Genomic DNA, 18074 nt, shown 5'->3' on the forward strand with positions numbered 1-18074 from the left:
CTATAAGTAGTCAGGGGACAGTTTTCTGTGACTCAGCAATCTGAAATACACAGACTGGAAGGGCATGCAGGAAACAATCTGGGCTTACCTCTAGACTGACACACTTGTTTCTAAAAGTGAGTACCCATCCTGTCTCATTGCTTGACAGGCTCACGTCCCCATCAGCTTCCAAAGTGCAAGGCCCAAGGACAATCCCAAGGATGCCCTTGTACTTGTCACTTCTCATGGCTGACACCTTCAGCTGGTTCTCTCTGGCAATTCCCAGGGAATGAAGTGAAGGCAAAGAATGCTGGAAGTTGATTTCTAAACGAGGATGGGTGTTAGTGGTGGCATGGAGTTGAAGGCAGGCAAATATGTCATGAAAAGAAACATGTCCAAAGAGGATGACAGTAAAGTTGGTGGTAGATATTGACCCATTCAGTGAAACTCTTGCTGGAGTCTGAAAAATTACAGAAAACTGTTGTCAAGTTTGCTTTCCACTCAGGTCACATACTGTTTTTAAAAGCTCATATTACTAGAAGAGAACTGTTCCCTACAACATTTTGTATTCATCCTACATAATTATAAATGCTGAAACAAATGGAGAGATGGACTCAAATCTTTATTTTGGAGTTCCATAATCGAAATAACAGGAAGACAACCCAAACCAATAATGAATGGAGTGAAAGTTGAAAGTGCACACAAAACTTGCAGGAAGCTCAAATCCATTTCTATGGCACTCTCAGTACTTAGATTCCCTTCATGGTAGTTAAGACACTATATTGTTGAGAAGAAAGTTTATAAATGAAGCGAGTACCTCAAAATGATGAAATGCAATTGCACCATTGCAAAGGCCAGAAAGTTGTTTGTTAGCAGATTCTCCACTGCAAGCAACCTGTTGATGTCAACAAAGCACATTCAGAGTATGAAGAAAAGCAGAAGGACTAAAATTCAAAGGAGCAAGTTACAGGGCTGCTTTAAGGATCAAATGGATGAAAGCACCAAGACACAGATTTAAGATTAACAGTTAGAGTGCTGTTTCAAAAAGATAAACAGTTTAATGCACTAAATACACTACAATATGTGGCAGGATTTCTGCAAACCTCTAGTACATGTGGAACAATGTCCATCAGTCCTCCCACATCATGGTGAAGTGAAAGAGAGATTTCCATAGCAGTGCCAGTGGTTTCCTTCTCTATTTCAATCTCGAGCTGCTCTGTCTCCACTGTGGCTGTTATCCCTGCAGCAATCTTTCTGGAGAAATTCTATGCACAAAAGACACCAAACCATGGAAAGAAACAAACAACATCCCAGCAACAACTGGGAAGGGCAGAGTGTGTTTCATTGTGCTTAAACATCACAGTCTGTCAGGGCAGCAGCACTGGTAAAATAAAAATCCAAATTCATCAAGGCAGCCTCATTTCAAATAGAGCTTGAAGTGTTATGCCAGACCTTCCAAATGCAGTGTATCAATAATTCCTTCTGGGTCCAAAACATATTGAGAGCTTTCTGTATCCTGAAGGATTTGAGCCCTCAGGCACAAACAATTAAAGCACTGGAACTACTAAAAAGCAAAGGAACAGTTTAGAATTGTTTCTCTGCACACCTCTGTGTCTCACCCTACCACAGTGGTTGAAGCCACCCAAATATAAGCACGTGAGTGACTTCAGCCTTTCAGTGGGTGACTGAGACAGCAAAGTGTCTGAACCCTTCATTTATTGAAAGATAATCTACAGTGCAAAAGAGCTGTAAAGTTCACAGATGTATAGCAGCAATGCAGATAGAGAGAACAGTGGCCAAGCAACACCATAGCAGGGATCGTGGTCCATTTTGCTTCTGTGGGTAGGAATTTCCAGAGGGAAGGCCGTGCTAAACACTGCTCTGCTCTTCAGCAGCCAAAGGATGACACCAGGACCAGTTAAATCCAGTACCAGTTGCAAGCCTTAGGCCTGCTGCTGGTCCATTTCCCATTTATAGGAGAAAGATAAAATTGGACAAGACATCTGTTCATATGCAGCAAGGCACTTCCCTTAAATGAGAACTGAATGTAGCATCTCATTTAGTCTAGATTTAGCTCTAAGAGCTCAGATGACAGATCCACAGTATGACAAGGAGCCAGACAACACCTTTCTTTCACTCAGTAATTTAGTACATCTCAAAAGCGGAGCAGCTTCTAAAATAAATATACACAGTAACAGGAAAAGCCTAGAGTTATTACATATACACAAATTGTCCTTCCAGAAATTAAACTTTCACAGGTACAACTCCTCTTACCTCATAATAGCCAGAAGCTTCTAAAACAAAAGGGACCCCATGTTTCTTTATCTTTGAGATGTTGTGCTTTAGGCTCACAGACAGCTGGGATGTTGGAGGCCCTGTGGCCAGTCCGTGCCCCTCAAACACAGCAGCAATCCTTTCACTGCCACTCTGCAGGGCGATGGCAATGGTGTGATTTCCTGTGCCACGCTCACACACGGCACTAAGAATGCCATCCAAAGGCAACCCTACAGACAGGGAAGGAAGGAAAATCAACACAGCACTTCTGGCTTGTCATTACAGACTACAGAGATGTGTTACAGATCAAAAGAAGCTTTCTGTAGTTTTTCATAAGAAAAGACACCTTTATATAAAGTGTGATCACGTTACTGATATTTATAGAAGTATGTTACCTTCGAGGTGAAAATCATATTGAAAAGGGACTGCTAAATTAAAGTGTGGCATGCACTTTGGAAATCAAGAATTTTCCTTTTCTTAATAAAGGATATTTACTAATTGATATTGTGTCCAACTCCAGTAAACAGCTGTCAAAAAACTTCACAAAAGATTTATTCTGTCCAAAGGAACCTATGCAAAATTACTGATAACTCCAGTTCATGAAAACCCTCGGCTTTGCTTGGGAAAAAACACTTGGCACAAAACTATACCTAGAGGAACTGGTCAGCTTAGATGCTGTGCAAGAACATGGATGTACAAGAGAGAAATAATTTTCTCTCTTTTTCAAAACTCTTTGAACTATTTCTATGTTCATATTTCTGTATTTTCTCAACAATATTAAAAAGAATGCTGCTAAGACTAGATCACATGTTGTTCTGGTGTGAGCAAACACAACTCATCTGTTTCCACTGCTCAGCAGTCATTTAGATAAAATCACTTTGTTAGACCACAGCCTCAAGTCAGATTTTCTTCCTACCTGCATTTTTTAAGAAGTCAACATTATGAGTGAAAGTCCCACTGACTCTGCCGTGCCCATGCTCCATGATATTGAGAAAATCTACAGAAAGAGCCTTCTCATCCACCTGGAAGCTAGCCAGCCCCCTTTTCTTCTCTTTACTCAGTTCCAGGTGTCCTTTCAGTCTTGTCTCCCCTGGGATTGCCTGGCTGCCATTCTGAACAATGGCAACAGTGAGATTGTGCACAGTGGTATTCCCAAACACATTCCTGTTCCTGACATGCAGTCCATACAGTCTGTTGTTGACCATCACATTGATGTTACCTGTAACAGGCAGAAATCATTACTGTAGAGAGAGATTCCTGGGACAGTTTTAGAATTTAATGTATAATTTAATGTTTAATGTATAAATTAACCTTTCCATTAATATCAGGAGGAAGTAGAACAATTTCCATTTATTATACCAGATAATTCTGCCTAATCTAGAGAGCAAATCAGTTCAGTGTTGAGGGTTTCTCTACTAGTGAATGTCTGTGTTTAAAACAAATTATATAATAGTATTTCTGACAGCTGTTTCTTTTTATTCACCAAGCTTCTTGTGCCCTCAGGCCATGCACTATACTGCACTCCCTCTGCAGGAAAATTTACAGATGGATTGTGACCTACTGCTTGTGTAATTGCAGGCTAAACAATCCCTCCAGAGCTCTGCAGTGACCCACTCCACCCATGGAGCCATTCGAAGGAGCAGGAGTCTCAAGTCAGCCCCCACACTTCAGAAGAGGAAAGAGGCCACCCACTATTTCCTTTAATCCATGAAAACATGAAAAATCCCAAACTATGTTAGTTCACTGAAAAGTACTCTCAACCCAGTGACCCATGGTTCATTTTGCATGCTAAATACTCTGCTCTGCATTATACAGAATCACTGAATGGTTTGGGCTGGAAGAGACCTTAAAACCCATTTTGCTCCAACCCCTCTGCCATGGGCAGGGACACCTCCCACTGTCCCAGGCTGTTCAAAGCACTGTCCAGCCTGGCCTTGAACACTTCCAGGGATGGGGCAGCCACAGCTTCTCAGGGCAACCTGTTCCATTGTCTGATCACCCTCATAAAGAAGAATTTCTTCCTAATATCCAATCTAAACATGCCTTCTGTCAGTTTGAAGTCATTCTCCCTTGTCCTGTCATTCCAGACCCTTGTCCAGAGTGCCTCTCCAGCTCTCCTGGAGCCCCTTTAGGCCCTGGAAGGGGCTCTAAGGTCTCCCTGGAGCCTTCTCTTCTCCAGGCTGACACCCCCAGCTCTCCCAGCCTGGCTCCAGCCCTCTGACCATCTCTGTGGTCTGCTCTGGACTCATCCCAACAGATACACATTGCTCTTCTGTTGAGGGCTGAATACATTGTGCAGCTCAGTAAGGATTATACTAAAATTAAGAAGCTTCCTTAGATAGCTGCAGGTTAGAACAAAACACAAAGGAACACAGTACCATCGTGAATGTTGTTTTTGCACTTCAGTAATCCATCCAGAGAAAGGAGATGAGGTATGACCTTTAATCCAGTAAAAGTGTGTTGCACTCTTCCATTTAGGGACAAAACAAAGCCAAGTTTCTGCTCCCTGGCTCCCATGAAATCCATGTGAAGCCTATTTTCATTAAGCTTCAAGTCAGAAGACAACAGAAGTCTAAAAACACAGACATAAAATTTGCTAGTAAGATATTATGGTTGATTCAGGATTGTCAAGACATCCTCTTCACTCCAAGCAGGATCAATGGGAGCAGGGTGCTCAGGAGTGTGTGTGGTCAGGTTTGGAGTATCTCCAAGCATGGAGACTCCCCAGACTTTCTGGGCACTCGTTCCAGTGTTGTGTCAGGCAATCAGAGGCCTTGCAGTCAGCTCACGCTATTCACCAGATGTTTATAAATTCCTCTGAAAAGTTTCACAGATTGATAGACTGATTTTTCTTTAAATTTCTTGAATGTTTTTGTTATGGTCCCTAATAAAAGAAAGAGTTGGAGAGACTTTGAATTGGAAACAAAGCCTTCTCTGTCACAATATGAAATATCTCTTTGGTGCTGATTTAAAAGCAGCATTTGAGAATTCAGCTTAAAAATAATTGAGTGCCACCATCATCTGAGTTTGGTAAATGAACCAACAATATTTCTTTACATCTTGGCCCTGAATTGAGCAGTGTTGGATAAACATGGCACAGCGTTTTAGGGAAACCTGCTGGAGCAACAAAAAGTTCCATTCTCAGTATGGTAAGTACAGCACTGAGACACAATTTTCACATTGCCTTCAACAAACTGTCTGCTGAACTATCTGACTTTCCACACTCAAGTATACTGCACAAAATACCTAAAAGTGAGGCAATCACTTCAATTTTCATAGTGTTAGACATCCATCCTAGAAATTGGAACCCTTTGGAAAAAATGATGACAAATAAAACCTCAGTGAAAATCCATTCTATGGGAAGAACAAAACGACATAGTTCAGGGGAGTAAGATTCATTCCATCAGTCAGCAACTGTAGTCTGTACACCCTGCATCCTGTTAGCTGTTCTCCACAAACATTCAAGAGTTTGTTTTTGTTTGTATTCTCCTTGTAAAACAAATCCTAAACAAATCATCATTCCAGAAATTTTAAGTGCTCTGTTTTCTTTCCTGTGAACTGCAATAAATTGCTCTTGTATGGCTTTTCCTGGTATTTAAACAAATTAATGCACTATTGGAAACCCACAACTGCAAGCAAACTGCAGAACCACATGAAATACGCTTCTTGGAATATTTTGTCCCTTTTTTAGTGTTAGTAGTAAATCTAATGTGCTTCATCTAAATTGTAGTAACTTCTGATTTCTTTAATGCTTATTTCTCCTTATCCCACCCAATTGGTAAACACTGGGACCTCTGCAGAAACACTAAATTCTTCACTGCATGCTTTTGTATTTATAAAATTTGAAAAATCAGCTGGAACTTGGGAGGCCAAATTTCTGTTTCCCATCTCTGCCACCTTAGAGCTTTCTCCAATACTTGAAAAACCTTACAATAAACACTGGGAAGTGCCCTTTTCCACTGGCATAGCTTGTACAATCTGTTCACTCAAAGTTCTCTATACAAAGTCCTTGGAAGGCAACTAGAACACATTAACAAAACTTACACCAACTTATGAAACATAAGGAGCAGAAGTATTTCAATAATAGGGATAACACATGAACTGGCATTTACTCAGTGGCCTTACTGCAGCCATAGGAAAGTAGTTACATTTAAATTTGTTTCCCAGAACACTTTTCAGTTCCTCAATTAACCAACATTCTGATTTCTCTACCTTGATGGAAATATTTTGCCCATGAGCTGGAACTGTATTGATTCTGGATTTGTCAGGACTGTCTGATGGAGAAAAGCCCTCAGTTCAACAATTCTGACTTTCCTCCTGTTCTCCCTGTTCATATCAACCTCCAGCACCAGCATTTCCCTTCCATTGGAATGAAGGTGAAGGGAGCCATTGACATTATTTTCACCGTAACTCTTCAGGGCTGCCTTGGCCTGTACATAGAGAAAAAGAGAGCAGGACCTTAAGGACCTCAGATTATATAACACACAGTGCTGAAACATCAGTCTGAGCAATGAGACTGCAGACAACAAGTTGGGACTGGACAAAAGCAGAGAGGGAAGCAAAGGGGGAAAGGAGTTTTTAGTTCTCATCTTTGTTTCTTGTAATTTTATTTGGCAATAAATTAAATTAATATTGCCCAAGTTGAGTCTGTTTTGTCTGTGAAGGTAATGGATTTATCCCAACCCTATCACAACAAAATGTGAGCTACATTGAATTTTAAGTACAATTTAACTCGACTTTAAGAGTTTTCTGAATTTCAGCCAAAACACAAGCCAACTGTTCCAACCCCATGTAGCTATCTAGCCAGAACAAACTCTAACCATCAAAAGTTAACCATTTCCCTAACAATTTATACCTCTCCACTTTAGTCATTGAGTGTATGAACTTCAAAACCTCAAGTTCAAGCAACAAGACTGTAATTAGCAAGGGACTGACCTGTGAAGACACGTTCTTGTTGGTGATGACTTTTACACTCACACCACAGTCAAAGTGTTCCAGTTTAGTCTGCCTGGAAAACAGCTCCCCGCTTAGGCCCATTGCTTGTGGAAACTCAAGCTATTTGACAAAGTAAAATATCAGAACAGAGCGTTGCATTCCCCCCAATTGCCTCATGTGATTTAACATCTGAACTTCTAGCAGGAAGTGGGTGATGCATATACGCAAATGTATGTATCAAATTTTACCAGTTTTATCCCAAAATACTGAAAAATATATTGAAAGAAGTAAAAAAGCATGGAAAGAAAAGTCAGTGTGCCTTACAAGGCATTATTGACACAAATTATTGATACATAACTGAACCTGCTGAGATAACTACAGTTATTTGTCAGGGCAGGACTAGATTGAATTAGGACATTTACAAGCATCAAACAATTATAATTCTAAAGACAACACAGCAAACCAGTCACCAAGACATAAAATATTAAAAATTAAAACCATCAATACCTGGAATGAGTGTGTCATATCCATGTGTAAAATATGTCTAAAATCAGTCCCACTGGATTTGTCCTGATACCTCCCTAGAAAACTGAGGACATCTTCCTTATCCACCTTTAAGACAGTCTCAAGCTCATGCTTCACCTGTGTGTTAAGAATGGGAGTAAGCAAAGGGCACTGAGTATTAACCCTGTGTATAATGAAAGATCAGAGAAGTCATCCCTACACATCATGAAAAATGAAGAGTTGCAAGATATTATTTTTTGGCTTGGAATGAAAAACAAGAAAATGAGCAAAAATAGCTACATTTGGAAAGAAAGATTAATAGATACAGCTAGATCATGATGAATCCATTCTATTCCAGTACTTGTTTTATTCATGCATAATAATATTCTAAAAATAATATATGAAGTATTCTTATCATAGATTACTACACAACATATTATTATACAAAATACAGGAGGTACCAAGGACATAACCACCCTCTGAACATTTTGGTTCCAGCAGCTACGTGGTGAGGAACTAAACACCTGTAGTAAGTGAGGTCTGTAAAGACAGTAAAGTGTAAATAAACAGGTAAGGAATGTCTCCTAACTGAATCTAATGGGAAATTTACTCACATTTTGATGACTTAGAGTTAAAATGCACATTTCAACATCTTTGGGAAACATCCTGTAGTTATAAGGATGAGTTAAACCAGCACAAATCTAAAAAGAAGTTTGAGAGAAAATGCAACAAACATAAGCCATATGCAGTAAACCACTTGTTTGCAGGTTGTTTTGGTATATCAGACTAAAGGAAGTTCTTGGATAACTCACATAGGGGTTTTCAGGTTGGTAACCAAGTATAAGAGTCTGAACTGTTTCCTCCACCCCATTTATCAAAACTTTTGTTTCCATGAAATAGTGCTTTTGCTTTTTGTCAACAGTAAATGTCTCCTGCAGAAGGAAGCTCTGCAGAAAGGGCACTTTAAAAGGATGCCTGGAAAAAAACAAGAAATAAACACAGAGAAAAGATCTTAAAAAACAACTACAAAAAGAAATCATGCAGAGTTCAACTTGAACTCCAAATTTGTCAGTTACCACCAGGGTGTGAGGTACAGAAGGAAAACACATAGGACCAGACATTTAAGAAACTACAGAGGATAATTACAACTTCATAAAACTCCACATACTAACCTGAATTTTTGGTAGAGTTTCCATGTGAATTTGATAGATGCCTGGAAGGGCGTGGGAGAAGGTGCTGCTCTAAGATTCTGACATGCATAATCAGCACATACACCTTCCACACCCGCATGGCCAAGACTTCATTTCAAACAGGAACAGTGTCCTAAAGGTCCTGGCAGGTTTGAAAATCTCATCTATCCACATTTTACGCTTTCTGTAGAAACAGTATCTACATGCCAAGAATTCTGTGCAACAAATGTTCAGCACTACACAGCTCTGGGAATAGCTTACTACTTCAGTGTAATGTTTTATGGACTTTGTTAAATATTTCTGCACATTCATTTAGGCAGACCTCTTGGAAGCATGCACAAACCCTTATTAAGCAGACACAGGACCACCTTTAGATATGTTAGTATATCTAGCACTGCTCTTTTTATAGAAAAGATACCTTGCAGTGTTTCAGTTATCTCTGAGCTGCACAGTGGCTCCTAAGCAGCCTGTGCACTCCTGTTGATGCTGCTTAAGAGATTTCCCCAGAGGTGATCCAGGTGTCTCTAACCTGAGCATACATTCTTACCAAGGCCTCCAGGCTGGGCTTTAGTAATGGATAATGAAGAGAGAAATTTCAGGGATAGCCAATATGTAGGAGGAATGCACTCATTCTCATCAGAAAATGGAAACATATTCCAAAATCTCAACAAGACCATTTTTGTTACATGTTTTAAGAGGATACCTCTGGTTTTAGAATGGCTCTGTAATGCCTGAGGACTAGGAAAAAGGCACGTAGAGGCACAGAAGATCAGATCTGGATTTTGGAATTTCTCACCACATCCAAGTTTGGACACACCCTAAATGCTGCTGTTCTCAGGAAAGGGGGCTATATGCCTGGCTGAGCTGCCAGCAAACACATCACAGCAGACATGGTCTGGTGACAGCTTTGTTCACTGTCATGTCAACAAGGAGGCCAAAAGCTAATGGATGCAAATAACCAGCCCATGAAGCTGCTGTGCTTGAGCAAGTTCAGGGAGCCACATGGGACAAAGAACAGACTGTGTGCATGTGGCACTCACTTTGTAAAGCCCAGGACATTTCCTAAGAACGTCAAGATGCACATTAAATTTAGGCCAAAACCTTCTTAAAAGATTGAAACAAGAATACTAAACCTGAAATGGAGGGTTGCACGTTTTTGATAGAACATCTTTTCCTTCCTCAGCTCTTTTATCTGACCTTCACACTGCAGTACGACAGGCAGACTTTTATAATCTCTCCATACAATCTTCACAGAAAAGTTTGTCTTCTTAGGCTGCACTCAGAGCATGGGACCAGAACAGGAAAGAACAATTGCATCAGATTTACTGCATTACTGTATTCAGGAACCCAAATATGGAAACCATGTTGTACAACAGGCTGCAGCAAGGCTGTCACTTCACAGATGGAACCATTTCTGCTGCAGTTTAAGTCCAGATCTCCATTAATCTCTCAGAGGATTAAAAGTGCCATCAGTAGAAAACTGACTCCAGAAGAAGACAAATGCCCTTTCATGTATCACTTGAGTGTCGCCTAATTGCAACATAAACAAGCTCTGGTGCATAAAAAACTGAAGTGGATTTTCAAAGCATGGAAAAAGCATTTTTAAAGCTATGTTTAGAAAAATACTTTTAAAGACTTCCTGCAAGGTGTGAATGGACCAAAGTAATGGCTTAAAGTACCTCATTTGAGGAGAAGCTGCTGATTACCCTTCCTGTGCTGCAGATGTCAAGCAAAGCAAAAACTACTTTAAGACTGGAAGGGATGTAGAGATTAAAATAGTGTATAAACTTGGGCTGTTACCATGCTCACTAATAGGCAAGAGATTCTGATTCTCCAAGACAGTAGAATCTTCCACACCTCTCATACATCTGCGTCAAGTTGTGAGTAATCACATCCCCAGCTCTCTTTCTAGTCATGCTGTCTCTCTTCACCCTCTCCTCCCTGACTGACTGTCTGGCTCCCTAATAGATGAGAAGTACTCCAAACTATGTCACACAAGTTTTTGTTTTCTTTTTGAACCTGGATTTACACTGCAGCCTGTCAAAACAGACAGAAATAGATACAATACTGGAAGGATTTTGGTTTCAGCTCTAGCAATAACATCTTTCAGGAAGAGAGAGCTGAGTCAAAAAATTGCTTTTGTTTTTCTTTCTCACCGTTGGCAGATTCTGATAGCTGGCTGTGAAGTTAAATTCCTGTTTTGTACTCTTTATCTTAAAGCAGAGAAGTTTGGCTCGTTCATTATTCTCCAAATGAATCTCATTCTTCACAAGCTGATTCCACAGAGACACTATTTCACTATGGCTATGCAGAACATTCCTCCCAAGACGATTAACTGTGGATGCCTGAAAAACAAAGACATTAGTCTGGCTGGGCCAGGACAGACACCATTCCACTATGCAGCAGCACAGCACAGAGGTGACAGAATGCTCATTTACAAGAACTATTAGAAATGTGTGCTAGTTTCTCCATTATCAAAATACTCAAAAATTACCATACAGAGTTCAAAGTTTATTTTAGCTCCTCCAAACTAGGGAGAGACAAAAAGCTAAATAGTTGATGAACACCTTTTTCTCATTCAAGAATGTTTCTCACATTCCTCCACAGCTATGCCTGAAGCAGTAGTGACTTAAGAAGGAAAAGCTGATAAAGGAATGTCTTAATCATAAACATAAGTGAAATTGCATAGTGATAGAAGTCTACCACATTGCTTAATGCACACCAATTATGTTGAAATCAGTTTTAAACCTCTATTGCATAGCACAGTCTAAAATAAATTAGGAGGAAGCTTAGAAACCATAGTCAGGGCATAGTGATAGCACAGAGCCCTGTCCCCAAAGCCATCCACTCTGTGAAGCAGCATGTCACCAACCTGCAGGTATGTGGCAGCTGGTGTGTAAATGTGAACTTTTCCTTCCTTCTCACTGCCTTGATCTTTATAGAACAGTTCCAGTACAAGGTCTTTAATGGAGAGAGCTTTTCCAGCTGTCAGCTCAGATGTCAGTAAATAAGCAGAATGTTGAGGCTGGTGCAGTTTGTGAGCTGTGTACAGATAGAGCCAGGGGGTGTCTATATTGAATCCACCTGCAAGGGATATATATTAAAGATGACAGAAACATTGGATTTCAAACTGCCTGGATTCTAACTCCACATCAAGGCTGTTAAGATCCAGGGGTTCCAGAATGAAGCTAAAATGCTGCTATCAACATTTTCTCTTCCAGCTGCTAAAATCTCTGGGTTGTATATAATGAAATAAATGTCCTTCGCTAGTGTAAATGGAACTTCTGGAAAAGGCCAGCCAGCCAGGCTGTGATAGGTTGGAGATGTCGAAAACTCAGCTAGACAAAGCCACAACAGATGTGATCTACGCTAGAAACAATCCTGACTGGAGCAGGAAGCTGGGCTGGACAACCTCCAGGGTCTCTCTTTTCTGAGAAAAATCTTTATCATTGTGTTGCAGTCACGCAAAATTGCTCAGAAAAACCTGGCAACAGCTTCCAATGCCTGCGTTTCTAATCACAGACTGGAAATGGTTTGTGGTACTTCACCTTCCCACTTCTTCAGGCCATTTCTGGATGCATCCTTCCACTGCAGCCCAGCCACAAATGGTACGTGGTCATTATACTGCACCTCGAAGTTGGTGCTGCTCTGCAAATACACCTGAGAGGTGTGCAAATGCTGCAGCTGGGTTCTATAATTCACCTGTTTTTCCAGGACTTGCATGGTAAACTGGAAAAGAAGTGAAGCAAAATTAAATAAAAACAAGATCCCATTTTCAGGGCTGTGTAAGTTACACACATAGAAACAGGAAGGTCACAGCTTCCACCTCTGCACATTTGCCATTCACTCTATAGATTTTCATGCATGCTCACCAATCATAGACTGAGGTTTCTTTAATATGCATTTGCTACAACTACAGGAGATACAAAAAGAAAAATGCTGTAGTAGTCTGAGTTATTTAAACCTGCACCCTCCTTTCACATTGCATCAGCAAAGCAGCTTTCATAAATCTCCTCAGTCATTGTATATGAGTTAACAGTGCAACAACCTCAGACCAAACTACATCCCAACTTTTCTGGTATCTGCAAAATTTATCTTCTAGCAAAAGTCAGAGATCTCAGTGTCTCTGGGCTAAGACCTCACCTAGCTCAAAAGTATTAGGTCTGGGTACTTGCCTTATATTATTAGTACATACTGTATTTACAAAAAAAAGGTCATAATAAAAAAAAAATCAAAATTTATTCTTAGTCTGTCTGTTAAATATCTGAGGTGAGGGTCTTACTTTTCAACCATCACTATTACCTCCATGAAATAGCTGACCACAGATGAACTGGAACTGTTCTTAAAGGTCTGGGTGATGAGCAGTTTCTTCTCGTTGTTTATCTCATCCCAGCGTTTCCCATAGTTCACTTCCATCTGGGAGGAGATCCAAGATGCACTCACTTCATGTTTCAGGTGGACCTAAAGAAGAGGGCATTGCCTGTTTGCTGAGCTCTTTCCCATGTTGAGAGCCCTGAGCAGAGGTGACCCGGGGTGCCCAGGAGTGCCTGGCCCAGCACCCACCTGGTGGCTGTAGGTGGGAGCCTGCGCACAGTGGAACTCATGGCCCAGCTCCAGCCTGTACAGGCCCCGTGCACCCGTCTCCACCTGAGCCTTCTGCTGCGTTCTGCACTCGTGCAAAGGGGCTTTGGCCTCTCCTGCTCAAGTTAAATCACAAAGTTACCTATTCAAGCAAATCAGAATTAATCTTTCACAATGTTAATAGTATAAGACTGGCACTGGCTCCAAGACTTCTGTTTTTCAGAACATCAAAGTAATTTTTTTCTATTTTTATACCCATATACCTGTACACTTATACACCTACAAATCCAAGGAAAGCACGAACTTTATTACTTAAACAGAATTTTACCTGGTTGAAGTAAAAACACTATAAACTAATCATGATCAAGCTTTGCAGCTTTCTTGATATCACACAATATTTGATGATTTTCTGTTACCACCTAGCTCCCAACATCATAATATGACAAAATATTTCAGGTAAAACAAACAAACAAACAAACAAAAAAACCCCACCAACTTCCACCCCTTCTGGACACTAAGAAGAAAATTAAAATAATGAATTTGAAGTTCCAACTATTAAGTAGGTTTACTTTTAAAATGAAAAATCCAGTACTTCTCCAAGTAAGTATTTGTGACCGTTTCAGGTGGAATAGTTGTCAAACTGGGTTTAAACTAAAGTGTAACTATGCTCCAAGCATCAAACTTCACAATTACATGGTTATAGCCAGGCATTTTAAGGTACTGTTTAAGTGTTCAGGTATACTTTGATTGATGTTTATAAAATCCTGTGATCAGCATGCCATTTTTAGCAAAATTATGGGGCCACACCTGTGTAGGTTTAAGAAAACTTTATTACTCATATTGCTACATACTCTCTGAAGGTGCAAGAGAGTTAGCATAAACAATCCCCCTATACATTTATCATGATTAGCTACTACAGGGATTCAATACTTTGATGTAACTGCACTGATGTTCACCTGCTTTGTCCTACAAAATTAATGCAATTCCTATATTGCAGCCAGGGCAGCACAGCCAGCTGCTTCCCAGAAACCAACCCTCATGTTATTGAGGGAATGTATGCAAACATCCAAAAACACAAATTAATTTGGAGCAATTCTCAATAAAAAAGTGATTTTTAATCAAATGATGGATATGCTTGTGAAAAGCCCATGTTAAAAAAAATGTTTTTATATGTAAACTCCAAGAGTAAAATTTATCCAACTGAAAAGAGAAACTCATTCCAAGTTTCAGATCACAGTTTAAAACTTAAGTGAAATCTTTCTATTGTGTTCTAAACACAGAGGCAAATCTTGTAGGAAAAATGAATACTACAGAATACTTCTACTTTCCCTGTTTTTCAGTGTACCTAGGAGTCCATATTTCATCTGCAGACGATGAGACCACAATCCCTCGTGCTGCTGGAGAAGAGCAACGGCGTGAACTCCAAGAACACCTGGAAGGTGAGTCTCCCCTTCCAACGAGTATTGTCTCAGCTTATCATCAATCTTTTTCTCCAGAAGTGCTACAGAAAGGAGAGAAATGATTATGCAGTGGTAGAACCTGAAGTTCCTTCAGCTAGTCAAAGGAATACTACAGTGGGGAAAACCAAAGGGGTATTCAGTCTCTCCACCATGATGAGCTCTCTGGGTAGTGAACAGATAAAAAGACACAGAGCTGGATGTTCAGTGCCTTTCTCCATCTCCACAGAGAGCCTGCAGACCACTTCTCACAGCTTGCTTCAACCTTACTGAAATGCATCCAGAAGCTGCTTCCCAAAGGAAACAGATTCAGACAGACAGATCTTTTAACTAAGCCCTAATGTTTGAACATGTGGATGTTCTCTGCACAAAGTCAGAGCAGCGCTGTGGCTCTGCAGCAGCACAGCTGGTGCAGCCAAGTTCTCAGGTGCTAGGAGCTTGGAACCAGACCAGAACTGGCTTGGATGCAGTCACTGGCAATCCATGTGAAAGCTGAGGATGAAAATTTCACCAAAAGATCATCTCCCAAAAAACAAACTGGTCTTCTGCATTCCTTAAAGGTTAGTTCTGTTTGAAAGGACTGTGTAACCCTATGACATTTCAGCCAAAAATGAGGGCCTCAGACATAAACTACTGCTTTATTTCACTGTATTACTTTAATTTTAATGTATTGATATTATACAAATATTAAGGCTCACTTTCAGATACTTTCTCTTGTATTTTCCTCTTAGCTTATTTGTGAGGCACAAAGTCTTCAAGATTTTTAGAACAGCAGGTCTTAAGAGACATTTAGCTACAAATATGTGTATCTGCATACTTTTGTACTAAGAAAAGTAAAAAACAGCTGGGTTTTTTTGGCAAGTTTTTGTTAAGTAATTCCTTGTATCTTGTTTCCTCCATGCTTTCCAAGAGTAATTCAAAATAGACTTTTATTTTTAAATTTATTTTATTCTGAAATACATATTTTTTATTAATTTATGCAGGATAGTATTTTTAAAAACAGTCTTCATGGATTTGAAAGGAATTTTAGGAATAAGTGTCCAAAACCAGGTAATGCTAACAAAGTAACAGCTCCAGAACTTGCATTTATATGGCAAATACTTACTGTCCTCTAACCTGAAAGAAATGCAGCATCCTTCAACAAATTATTCAGAGATACTGAAAAAGCTATCTTCTTGCCAAGCTGTTTAGTGATGTTTCCTGACAGAATGATAGGACTGCTTTGCTTTATCAGCTTTACCTCCAGCTGGGTCGTGTATCTCTGCTCTCCATTCAGCATCTGCAAATCTGCCATTCCCTAGAACAAACAAACTAATCAAAAACCAAACCCCAAGCCACTCATAAGACAACATAAGTTTTGAGAAACAATAGTATAGACTTGGGTGTTTCAGAAATGAGATGAGAGGAAGAAGAAAATACATGTTTTTCTATATATCTAATAATAAATCTTCCACACCTCACAAAGCCTAAAACTTGCCATTGATAAATAAATGGGGAGGAAGGATGGATTTGTTTTTCCAGTTACACAGAGGTCACAGTGGTGCAAGATGCTACTTCCTTCAGCCTCTGCTGGTTTTAGGACTGAAATCACTACAAATGTTGCAATACAAGGCCAGAAATTACAGAGTGTTATTGAAAATATTGGCAGTCTCACAGAGATTTAGGTTGAAATGTAGCACTGAGTCTCTCTCAAATATATGTAATAAGGAGAACTGGTAATTTCTCTGATGGATTGGTCACAAAACTGTTTTTCAATGATGTATTTTCACTGCCTTTCTTTTCTGTGCTTTAGTGTAAGTATTCATCCTAGAATGAGAGCTCATGAAATGCAAACATACCTTAATGTAGTACACATCTCTGTCATCCACGATCAGCTCCAGGTGTCCAACCCGGGAATTTTTAGAAAACTCAATCCTCCCTTGGAGAAAAAGAAAACTCTTTACTTTTCCTTTACTGATCGGTGATGCTTCATAAAACTGTATTTGAAATGATAGTTGTTCTTGTTATAAACAATAGATATATAGAGATAAAAAACATAGTAATAGCAGCTCAAAGGAAAAAAGCTAGGATCAGAATTTGCAAAGGCATTTTGCAAAGTGTCTTCAGAATAAACTAGTAATATTCTGAGGAGAATAACTGAGAAAAGGCAATGAAGCTGTCTCCAACAAAAACAGCTTAGTTCTGGAACTGATTTATGCACTTCCTTTAAGCCTCTGCTAAAACTTGTAAGTTGTGTTGTGCTATGGAGACATTTCAGGAGCTCAGAATGCTGTGCACACAAAGCTTTGCAGAGTGTTGGTAAAGCTTCCTTGCAATCCATTTGGAAATAACTAGGATTAAAAAAAAAAAAGAGTGGAAAATTCTAAATATGTGATATGGTAGAATATGTCAACATAAAACACCACTTGACCAGCAGGCCATGTGAAATATGTTGTCTATATTACCATTAATTTATCAGTTTATATTTCCTCAATGGCTTTGTAGATTCTGTGTTCTATGTGGCACTGTGATTAAAATGTTATTTTTTACTATAGTGCATGGCAATATCACAGTCAGTACTTCCCTGATTTAGCAACATGTAACTTCATCTCACAATTAACAGAACACAGCAAATTGAAACAGTGAGGCAAGTTCAGCATATGTAAAAGATGTCAGAACAATCCATCATGTTCTTTAGCCTTCATTTCATCAATCCTGGTAACAGCTTTCTTCTCTAACATGACTTTATGAACTTCTGACTGTGCAAAATATAGTCTTAACCAAGATGCAAACTCCATTGGGAATGGGTACTACCTAAAAGCAGTAAACTGAACATTTATCACATAATAATGTAGTTTCAGCTTTAGATTAGTGAGTGAAATATACTGATATTTCTCTGTTAATTGTAATGAAGTTCTCCTAAGTGATATTAGCTGATGATCAGGCTCTTAGTTGGAAAACCTACCATCAATCTCAATTTTTTTCTTAGGTTGTATAAATTGGATTCTGAATTTCTTCTGTGGGACACTAAAACTTAGGTCAACACCAATATCTCTTTTCAAGTCTGACTTTGGAGTCCCAATGAAGAAGTGAAAGACAGCTTCACTTGGGATCCACGAATTCTCCTGAAAGAGAGCAGGGATAACCACAGTATTCATTAGTACACCATTTACAA

At 39.6% G+C, this 18074-nt stretch overlaps 1 protein-coding gene across 1 annotated transcript in view; it reads right to left on the minus strand.

Moving 5' to 3' along the window:
* LOC134559710 (uncharacterized) overlaps positions 1–18074 on the minus strand; it is a 72583-nt gene that overhangs the window by 31805 nt on the left and 22704 nt on the right. Inside the window, exons 22-42 of the mRNA XM_063414776.1 lie at positions 17865–18024; positions 16759–16838; positions 16037–16217; positions 14809–14964; positions 13446–13579; positions 13185–13343; positions 12431–12611; positions 11755–11966; positions 11039–11227; positions 10016–10155; positions 8505–8667; positions 8307–8393; positions 7696–7830; positions 7189–7308; positions 6466–6683; positions 4632–4825; positions 3170–3472; positions 2254–2483; positions 1083–1244; positions 797–874; positions 89–439 (exon numbers count right to left, since the gene is read on the minus strand). Of these exons, the coding sequence (XP_063270846.1) occupies positions 89–439; positions 797–874; positions 1083–1244; positions 2254–2483; positions 3170–3472; positions 4632–4825; positions 6466–6683; positions 7189–7308; positions 7696–7830; positions 8307–8393; positions 8505–8667; positions 10016–10155; positions 11039–11227; positions 11755–11966; positions 12431–12611; positions 13185–13343; positions 13446–13579; positions 14809–14964; positions 16037–16217; positions 16759–16838; positions 17865–18024 (3633 nt within the window). The remainder of the gene's footprint in view (positions 1–88; positions 440–796; positions 875–1082; positions 1245–2253; positions 2484–3169; positions 3473–4631; positions 4826–6465; positions 6684–7188; positions 7309–7695; positions 7831–8306; positions 8394–8504; positions 8668–10015; positions 10156–11038; positions 11228–11754; positions 11967–12430; positions 12612–13184; positions 13344–13445; positions 13580–14808; positions 14965–16036; positions 16218–16758; positions 16839–17864; positions 18025–18074) is intronic.

Source organism: Prinia subflava, chromosome 17 (genome assembly GCF_021018805.1).
Source record: "Prinia subflava isolate CZ2003 ecotype Zambia chromosome 17, Cam_Psub_1.2, whole genome shotgun sequence".
Taxonomy (NCBI): Eukaryota; Metazoa; Chordata; class Aves; order Passeriformes; family Cisticolidae; genus Prinia; species Prinia subflava.